Genomic DNA, 10,576 nt, shown 5'->3' with positions numbered 1-10,576 from the left:
GGTGTGACTTACTAATGTGAAATGGACGTGCAGTGTGACTTTTACTATTGTGCCCTGGTCATGAAGTGTGTGACTTACTAATGTGAACTGGTCGTAGATCTGCATCAGGTCGTCCATCCTGTGCTGCTCCAGCACCACAAAGTTGTCAAGGTTGGTGCTGGCCTTGCGTGCGCAGTCCTGGCAGTGCACCACGTACGTCTTCCGGGAGTTGCTCTCGCTGGTCACAAACAGCAGATCAAACACCTCCACCTGCCAAAGTGGACCAAGATTAATGGGGCTACAGTAAAAGAAAGTGGTCTAAGGTGCACCATCATGCTGTTCAGTGGACGAACTTTGAATGCATCTACTATGAAGTTAGAAGTTTTTCACAAACACTTGACATACCCACATCTACATCAGTAGCTATTTGATTTGGTTTGCTGAAAACTAACCAAATAACAATAAAGAAATGAGGTGGGGGCAAGTTAGAGGCAGTTAGAATCTGATCGAATATAATCATGATGGCATGCAATGATGGGGAACCTCTACGAGCGCCTTTGACTAATCCATATACGGACTATACAGGTCCTAAGTGGAGAAGCCTGAGGCAGTGCTTGCTGGATTTCGTAATAATTACCAAGAGCATGATGGTGCATTATTGTGGTTTGACAGCCTTAAGAACAACAAGGGTGATTTATTTTCACAATTTAAACAAGTGACAGTGACTGATCGTATCGAAGAATATCTAGAAAGCACAAGGGAGGGAAAGTGATTGAAAGTAAAAGTGGACCAGACAGAATAATCAAAGAACAGATGAAGAGAGAGAAAAACAAACACCAGCATGGAGAGATCAGAGAGAGAGAGAGAGAGAGAGAGAGAGAGAGAGAGAGAGATAGATAGATAGATAGATAGAGAGAGAGATAGATAGATAGAGAGAACGAAAGAGAGAGAGAGAGAGAAAGAAAGAAAGAAAGAAAGAAAGAAAGAGAGGCTAGAATTTGAGACAGTGGACAGACGAGAGGGACCAAAGGAAGGGAGAGGGAGAGGAAGAGGGAGAGGAAGAGACAGAGGGAGAGAAAAAGACAGAGAGAGGGACACATATCTACCTCACAGATCCTGCAGTAGAAAACCGACGAAAAGACCAAGCAAGCAACACAAAGATGGTGAGATATGTAGGGTGAGGCAACAATGAACGAGTGACCACAGACAGATGACAGAGGGGTAAGGCAGCAAGATGGCAAGATGATGGGGCAGAATGCAAAGAGAGAAAGACAGAAGGGAGACGTACAAAAGGAGGAGAGTGTTTCAGACAGAGATGGAGGGATGAGTGGGGTGAAGAGAGGGCTGTGTGTGTATGCACCTCGCAGATGCTGCAGTAGTGTGCGATCTCGTCCTTGGTCCTCCCGTGCCACACTAGCTCCTTGCCAGCAGTCATCAGCGCCTCCTTCAGCATCTGACACTGCTTCAGCGTCCGGAACAAGCAGTACCTATGCAACCACACACACACACACACACACACACACACACACACACAGATCAAGCATTCATTAACATGTATGTACTCATAGATAGATAGTTAGATAGATAGATACTTTATTGATCCCTAGGGGAAATTCAACATCAACATTCATCATTCAACATCAACATCATTCATCAACATCAGCAATATGAGAGTTTGATTAGCAACTCAACTGAAGTGAACTGAAGCTGTACTTCCATGTTGTAAAATATCAATGAACTTAAAAGTCCTAATATAAATTAAATTTCCACTTATTCCTATGTGCATAGGCCCCCTTTTCACAGAACGGACCACCTAATAGTGATTATCAAATCCCATCTCCATCAAATCTCTAGTAAATAAGTCCCAGCCTCGGGTGTACAGTCTGAGCCATACAGTGCACATATGGACACTGCCAGTAGCTCCTGGTCTGGTGTGGACTCACTTGATCATCTCAAAGAGCTTGTGGTCGGACACTTTGATGTTCCTGGCCATGTTCCAGGACAGGTGAACCATGGGAACGATGGATTTGACACACTGCAGTTTGTTCCACTCGTATCGCTCCACTGCCAGCTTATACATGTATGCTGTATGGAAGAAGGGATGAGAGGAGAGAAGGAGAGAGACATTTTGAGAGTAGCTTAGTCAGAAAAACAAACAAAAGGGAAGGACAAGGTGAGGTAGGCATCTGCACAAAATAAAATAAAAGCTGTCTGCTAGGGTGCAATTTTAAAAAGGAGTTCAACCAGCCTTGACCAAATAAAAGGAACTCAACCTTCAAAAGGAAATCACAATCTGCACATGCACACACACGCATAATAGAATTCTAACACATGCCAACAACAAAAGAGCTGTCTAATTATAAAATACATTTTAAGAAGAATGAATACAGGTGCATTTCAGATTTTTGACACCCCTGCTGTTAGAGTGTTCCTCCTACAATGTTTTGACCTCGCTCAGTTCTGTAATGACTTTCTCTTTGTAGTTGTCCTTTGTGTCTGGGCATTACATCTTGTCAGTGTCTTCGGATGGCAAAAGTTCCACATAGATTTAAAGGGACACCAGGCAAGCCTGATGCTTTTCCTCTACGAAACTCCCCCTCGCTCGGTCTGAAGCTCTTTTCCTTTTCTTTGCATCTTCCGTCAAGGGTTTTCGCTGCTTCTTCGCCGGCTCTGCCATTATACACGTTTGCAACAATCTCTAGCGTTTCGTTAGCCTGCCTCTGTGCTGTAAACTGATCCTGCTTCGGTCGGCGGGTAGGATACACCGAACTTGCAAATGGGATATTCTTCCTACAGGCAGTAGGGACGGGCGAGAAAGCCTTCATTCGCCCCGTAATGAGTCATTTAACCATATACCGACTTACGAAGATGATTAATTAACACAAAAACGTTGCCTGGTGTCCCTTTAAGAACCTTTTGTTCTAGCTCTATGCATGGTCTAGGGGAGAATTCTCTGCCTTAGGCAGTGAGCGCAGATTGACGCCAGCCTTACCAGTCAGGGGCCCAACGTTCCAGGCGATGTTGTTGCACCAGCCGATGGCCTGCACCCAGTGCACGGTGCCCGTGTTGAGCCATACCAGGTCTCCCGGCCGCTGGATGAAGCGGTACACGGGCACGTTGGCTTCAAACAGGTCCTCCAGGTTAGGCCACCACGAGCCCATGAGGAAGTTTATATTGTTCCTGTTGTGTTTTATTAAATAATGTTATTAAATGTTTTTTTTTTCCATTAATTAAATTATTATTTTATATAAATGACGATTTCCCGTTAATTGTTGTTGTTTTTCTAGTCAAACTCATTTCATGTTTTCATGGACAACAGTGACATTTCAAAAGTGACCAACACAGGAGGATGACTCCATAATAAATCAAGATTTACAAGTCATCACTTGCCTGACGGCTCACACAACGTGTACAGTTCAAGTGCATACAAGAACACAGTAGCAAAGACTGCAAGTGTGCATGTCTCAGCCTTGCACCACACCACCACAACACAGCACAGCTACATCTCGAGTTGTCTTACTTTTCACAGAACTCGTTCATGACCCCCCAGTATGGCTCGGGCACAGCAAACCATTCACAGTCCCCTGGGCCGATGTTGATGTTCACCGAACAGAAGTTGTTGTTTTCTTGATGCCCTGGAAAAGAGGTGCGAGCCAAATGCAAATCAGTGAAACTCAACGTCAGCGCGGGTGGGAAACAAGCAGTCAGCGGCACCTCTACCGGTCAGCCTTTACAGACACGTTATGTAATTAGCATTTTGTTATTCATATCAACATCAGTTAAGTGGCTATTAAAGGTTACTTCGGGCATTTTATGACTCATACTAATTGTGTGTGTGTGTGTGTGTGTGTGTGTGTGTGTGTGTGTGTGTGTGTGAGAGAGAGACGGAGAAAGTGCTAAAGTGTGGGAGTCAACACCAACTGTTTGACCTCCACCAGATAACACTCATTTGCAGATTAGCTAAGTGGCCGTGGGTACTATGCTGTGTGTACATGTAAAACCACTTAGGACCCGCCAGCACTGTTAGTGTTTGGCTTGTCCGCAACGCATTCTCAGATGACAAACTGTCACACACACCTACATGCTAAAACATTCGTGTGTACAGTGCGAGTCAGTCAGTGTGTCCAAGAGAGTGTGTGCGCGTGTGAGTGTCCGTCTGAGAATGTCTGTCTTTCTGCAATTCAGTGCATACCAGTGTGTCAGTATGAGGGAGACTGTGTGTGTGTGTGTGTGTGTGTGTGTGTGTGTGTGTGTGTGTGGTGTCCAGCCGTGTTCACCTGGCGTCCTGCTGCCGGGCACCTTCATGTAGAGCTGTACGGTGTTCATGCCCAGGATGGTGTGGCCCACGTGGCTGAGCAGGTTCCCAGCTGACACCACTCTGGCAAACGCCGGTAGCTTACTCAGCTCCGCCAGCTGGGGCTTCCACCTGAACAAAGGTCAAAGGTTAACATCCACTAAGGTAACACACATGGTAGTTTCTGGTCTACGGCTAGTCAAAGGCCTGGTAGTGATGGCATGCATGTTGCATTTAGGCTGTGGCAATGCTAGGATTCCTGAGTTAGCTAGCTTTATTTTGGGGTGCGCTGCAACAGTATCTCTGATTTCCATCCTTTAGCTCATATCTTGATGAAGTCGACAAATTAACAAGTCTACATCAGCCATGAATAAAGACTGAGAGTACACCACACACACACACAAAGTAATTTGTGAGGCCCTTCCCCCACATCCATGTAATTATTTGCATTGAGCCCAAACAGCTCAATTTGGAGAGCGATTCTGACAACAATAGAGCGCTATGATGATGGTTCGATGCTGACAAGACAAGCGAGAACTGAACCGAACAGCCACACACAGACACTTACTTCTTTTCATCCGACAGGTCGATGTTGGTCCCAAACTTTATGTACTTGAAGGGGCCTTTCCGTCGCCTCATCATACTGCAGGGAGACAACGAGTCAACCATGAGACTTAGGGACGTTACACATGGCCATATATATGACCTCTGATTCACATATAACTGACGGAAATGTATGGGCAGAAAAGGAAAAAAGTTAAAGCAACACCAAAGAGTTTTTTTGTACCTTAAAATAATGTTTCCAAAATTGTTTCAGTGGTTCATCAACTTGTAACAGGGTGAACAGCACTTCTGCATTCGCTTTGCGGCCCTCTCTATCCGCTATAACCGCACTATGTAAGTTTGCCAGATCGGGTAGCGGATCTGTAGTTCGATGGAATGAGACATAAGAAACTACAAATTTGACTTGCATCTGATGTCGCAATACATCGTACTTTCATAAATCGCGCAACATATTCTATCCTGTCTGTGGACATCGTTATTTGCATAAGCCGGTGCTGGATAAACAAATAGCGTGCCTGCGACAGAGGGAAAGTTCTTTGGTGTTGCTTTAAATGTCAAATAATTACATCTACTTAATCAGAATTAAGCCACTAACTATTTACACAGATCAAAATGGCTTATTCATGTGTGCATCCTTGTTTTTTTTTTAACAGCCAGCCCATAGGCTTGAATGGTTCTGGGAATGGGTCTGGGGCAGTGATGGTTCTTAGGGACTATGCACCATTTTAAAAATCCAGTCAATAACCCTTTACTAAGGCTGAGATAAGACCTGCTTCATTGGGAGTGCAAATAGGAGCGTACTTCTCTGTGGAGGCAGACTCTGTGTCCGAGTGGTCCTTCTGGCCTTTCTTCTCATTCTCCTCCTGAAACACACACACACACACACACACACACACACACACACACACACACACACACATATATATTAGAGACACTGGCACAGGCGCAAACCCAAGCCAGCTGATAGTCAAACTAACCCACCCCATATTAGTCCTAGAAAAAAAGGCATGAGATGGTTCAGGTTTTATCTCCTCGGAGTAGAAGCTAAGATGAGGCTTCAAAATAAGAAGTTGTAACACCATTGAACCACATGAGACAGATGGCCTGAGAATCACACCTTCACAGTGCTTCCAATCAAGAAATTAAATTTACACTGAACCAAAATAGCATGACAAACAGAACAAAAGCAAGCATACCCTCCTCCCACACACACACACACACACAACTAACTTGCAATATCTCAAACGTGCCAAAACTAGCTCTGTATAAACAATACACACAATAGTACTTAAATTAGGAGTCCCACTCAATCTCATGTATGAATTTAATAGAGGCACATGCGCTAAGTGAGAGCATATAGTGTTTAGAGCTGAGCACATGATTCCACTGACCCGTAGTGACTCCTGGAAGGACGAGGCCTGGTACTGGGCATACTTGGCGATGGTGGTGTGCGAGCGGCTGCTCTCGCAGCGCCACATCTTGCGTGTGCCCGTGGGGTCCCAGTTCTCGTCCGTGGGCTGGGACAGCTGTGTCCGCACCTCCACCAGGTGCTCTGGGTTGGCCTCTACCAGCGTCTTTGTGGAGAACAGACCCAGATCTGAAGGCGGGAGAGGGAGAAGAAGAAGGGGGGGGGGGAAGAAAGGCCACTTCCATTACTGTGAATTCAGCTATGAATTGGTGCAACAGCAGACCATGGAATTTAAATGTATAGCCAGAAAGCACTGGAAAATAAGACTAAATGGAGGAGGTGGAAGAAAATAAGAAACTAGGGATTTTTTTTCTAATTTGTCCATGGCCAGCCCACCCACCCACACATTTATTTATTCATTCATTATTTATCTGTTTTAAAACAGCAGAACCCGCTGCCCTGGCCACGGTTTAACCCAGGAGAACTCCCTGGAGGCAGATGAATGTTAAGCTGTAGAGACCTGCTCCACAGGCACAGGGCAACACAGGCAGGAACACGACTTGGCCTTTAAGGGGCCGTGAAGGTACTATAGGACGGCCAAGTACCTTGACATTTAGATATGAAATTATAGACCAGGCATTATTTCCCCCCAGTTATATAGCCCCAGACTTTTAATCATGTGTCATTCTACCCGTGTAATCGCTAGGTCATTTAGGTGCCACTATGATGCAAAAAACCATAACCAGGTTCTGGCTAGCTCTGCTGTGAGGCAGAATCCTGTTGCACATTCTCTTCAAAATTCAGAGTTGACCAAAAGAATACCCACTACAAGCACAACCTTGAAACACCTGAGGTAGACAAACTTCAAAGTCTAGTTCAATTCTTACAGCATTACCAATATTCCAACTGTCAAAATGGATCAACTGTCAATTCGCTCAGCTAACCTGCTGCAGCATTAGTAAATATAATGGAAGGATATCAGAGTGGAGGTGAGGTGGACTGGTGGACTGGTGGTCTGAGAGCAGCGTTGTGGTGGACGATAGTCTGAGACTGAAACAGGCCAGACAGTCTCTACACTGAACCTCTCCTCCAGTTTCAGCCTGCTGCAGTAACATCATCTGCTTACAGGTGGTGCTGTTGTCACACTGTACATCTCCACATACATAGCTCTCCCTCTCTGATAAACACACACGCGCACACACACACACGGGAATGCGCACAGCACAGCAGAGAAAAAGCACGCACATACAGAGCAAAGCTCACGCACACACACACAGCATGCCAGCAAGCACACACTTGCGCAGCGCCAAACCTCACATCCACTAGGAACTACGACGGTCTGCGCTTTAAAAGATTCTCCAAAGCTTTCCAGCTAAGCGAGACTCTCACTTACTGAATAGATCACACCGACAAGCGTTTCTCATTGCTAAAGCTTCAGCGACAGCATGAGTGTCAATGTTTGTATGGGTGAGAATGACATGCTAATTGATGGTTCATCTAAAATATCTCTGTAGTGCTGGTGCAAACACACACGCACACAGACACGCGCACACACACACACACACACAGTTTGGACTTACCAAGTTTGAGAGCCCCTGCTAGGCCCCGTATGACCGTGACTGGGTTGGTAGGGTTGGTGCAGAATTGGTGCAGTGGTGGGAAGAAAGCATCCCTCTTATTTTCCAGCTGTAGAGACACACACACGCACACACACACATGCAGACAGACAGACGCATGAGAAAAATTAATCTTGCATATTAAGGCTGTAGCTGTCTAACACACCAATCAACGCTACACTTCACCTACACTTAACGCTAGTGTATCGACCCAACACTAATCCTGTAGCCTCTTGATAGGATTGCTAGAGGGGAGACTGTGCCTGTTGGGGGCGCTGTTGTGCTTACATCAATACAGCAAAGGGAATGGGGGGTTGGGCCGATGCACCCAAATACAAAAGAGGGAGTTTTAAAGTTGCTAAGCACATTTAACTGGAGAGAAAGCTAGCTGGAGTTATTCATTGACTGTAAGTAGAGAGGGAGGGGAGCTTGGTTTATAAACAAACATGCACTCAGAACAGGGAGTTTACGGAGTACACTATCCTGGAAATGTGGCACATTTGGTGTACTCGTGTTAAAAGGATCATTCCCCTACAAACCAACTTATTTTGTTTTACTGATCTGCAGGTGTTCGAAGTAAAAGAGATTCATGTTTAAAGTGTGTGTGTGTGTGTGTGTGTGTGTCCTATGCACATATTTATCATTAAGCGTGAGTTTACTGAACAGGTCTAACCAACATCACCATGAGAGGATTCATTAACAGAAAGATACATGAGAGAGTGTGTGTGTGTGTGTGTGTGTGTGTGTGTGTGACTGTGCACGCGCGTGTGACTGTGCACGCGCGTGTGACTGTGCACGCGCGTGTGACTGTGCACGCGCGTGTGACTGAGGGGTAGGGGTGTGTGTGTGTGTGTGTGTGTGTGTGTGCGCGCCTGAGGTGGCTATACTCACGTAAATACTGGGGGTGGGGGGGTTGAGCTTGTCCTTTGGCAGCGGAGGGTAGGGTGCCGAGGGCACTCGGGGAGGGGGACACTTGTCCAGCAGGATGCTGCTGCTGGACAGGCCGTTCTTCCCCAGATTCCTGAAGGAGCGCAAACACAAACACGGCACACAGTGATCAGCACAGGCCTGGGGAACATTTTAAAGAGCTGTTACATAACTACAGAGCAGGAGCGCACTGAAGAATCGACTCGAAAGCACCTCAGACACAAAGACTCCCTCAGAAACGACGACAAAAAAAAAAAAAAAAAAAAACACACACGACTATGACGAGTGCTCTTCAGGCTTGCGAATGTCGGATCCTCATTCAGAGCAAACGTTAGAGCAAATCCTCAAGAGCAAAAGCTGACCAAAAGGCCCAGGTTTAATCAGTATATCAGTACTCACTGCAAAACGCTTTGGATAAAAGTGCAAGCCAAATGAATAAATGTAATGGAAATGTATGCAAGAGTCTCCAACAATATCCTCTAGACCACAATCCACTGGGCTGACAGACGAGACCAACTCTCAACCTTACAGACGTATCTACAGTGAAGACCAGTGTATACAGTTAGAAGCCTGGATGCATATGGTCAGCACCCAGCCAACACTGAGGTCCCAGCGCTGTTTGTCAACCTCTGGACAAGCTGCCAGACCTCAAGAGTATCTCCGTAAGCAAACCAAATGGATACTGGCAGATGTCACTGGATGCTTTTAACATGCGTGCATAATTCATCACACACACACACACACATGGTGAAGGAAATCCCAACACATCACATGCCAAAAGCTAACAGTGAATGGGAAAGTCAGCTTATAGGCCTAGGCTAATAATGATGACCTCAACCATGGCGAAAGAAGGAGAATGTGTGCTTGGGAAAAAGTCTGCTGGTAACTCGGCATGCACACACTGGTGTGTGTGTGTGTGTGTGTGTGTGTGTGTGTGTGTGTGTGTGTGTGTGTGTGTCTGTCTGACTTGTAGCACACACACACACACGTGTGTTGGCTGCTGGTCAGGAGTCACAGGGGAGGGATGTGCTTTTTTTTCTGCACAGTGGCTCTGTCGCACCCCATCAGCATCATCCACCTGAGCCAGTCTGCCCCAATGATGGACTCCGTGGAGCCCAGCATCAGACCAGCACAGAAACCCAGTCTGTCCAGCGAAGGGGCAGCACAACTTGCATCTAGCATGGGGACACAGGGTCCAACATACAACACTGGCCCGGAGCAAGTGTAAGAGCAGGATGGGGAAGTTCATGGCTCAGTTGTCAGTTTTTTTTTTTTGCCCATCATTTAGCCCATAGGCTACTAACAGAAATTACAATGTAATAAATTAACAGTTTTATGTAAAAGTAAATTTTCGGGGCCGGTAAAAAGATACAAGGGGCCATTACAAATCAGATGTAATGCAAGGAAAATCTGAAGTTGGACACTAGGACACATTGGTCCATCAATGTAGGGGCACAGAATGTCAATCTCCTCAGTGATGGAGTGTATGTACCTCCAGCCATGGACTACCACAGAAACCAGCCTACCAGCAAAGGGCATCCACAACACCAACACCTAGCATAGGGGGCACTATTGCTGTACCAATGCAGGGGCAACAGAATGCCAGCCTGACCAATGATAAAAGACTGCATCAACCAAGAAGGTAGTCCTTTCGTCTCACATAGGGGACACAAACACATCATTCTACCGTTACCGCTGCGGACACGTTACAACAGCAACATCAACATTTCAAGTCTACATTGTAACATTGCCTCAATAAATAACACATACTCTACATAAGAAGGGGCA

The 10,576-nt window shown here is 45.9% G+C and overlaps 1 protein-coding gene across 6 annotated transcripts in view; it reads right to left on the bottom strand.

Moving 5' to 3' along the window:
- The window catches only part of kdm6a (lysine (K)-specific demethylase 6A), a 74,501-nt gene that overhangs the window by 2,518 nt on the left and 61,407 nt on the right, over window positions 1-10,576 (bottom strand). For 5 of the 6 annotated variants that reach the window (XM_042084706.1, XM_042084708.1, XM_042084707.1 and 2 more), the window contains 11 exons: window positions 8,753-8,882; window positions 7,826-7,931; window positions 6,229-6,434; window positions 5,639-5,700; window positions 4,842-4,916; window positions 4,257-4,405; window positions 3,500-3,614; window positions 2,972-3,159; window positions 1,923-2,064; window positions 1,340-1,466; window positions 79-249 (listed from right to left, as the gene is read on the bottom strand). In XM_042084706.1, coding sequence (XP_041940640.1) covers window positions 79-249; window positions 1,340-1,466; window positions 1,923-2,064; window positions 2,972-3,159; window positions 3,500-3,614; window positions 4,257-4,405; window positions 4,842-4,916; window positions 5,639-5,700; window positions 6,229-6,434; window positions 7,826-7,931; window positions 8,753-8,882 — 1,471 coding nt within the window. Of the gene's footprint in view, window positions 1-78; window positions 250-1,339; window positions 1,467-1,918; window positions 2,065-2,971; window positions 3,160-3,499; window positions 3,615-4,256; window positions 4,406-4,841; window positions 4,917-5,638; window positions 5,701-6,228; window positions 6,435-7,825; window positions 7,932-8,752; window positions 8,883-10,576 lie in introns of those variants that run through there. The other variant, XM_042084710.1, reaches the window with a different exon arrangement.

Source organism: Alosa sapidissima, chromosome 2 (assembly GCF_018492685.1).
Source record: "Alosa sapidissima isolate fAloSap1 chromosome 2, fAloSap1.pri, whole genome shotgun sequence".
NCBI classification, from domain to species: domain Eukaryota; kingdom Metazoa; phylum Chordata; class Actinopteri; order Clupeiformes; family Clupeidae; genus Alosa; species Alosa sapidissima.
This window is presented reverse-complemented; position numbering and strand designations above follow the sequence as displayed.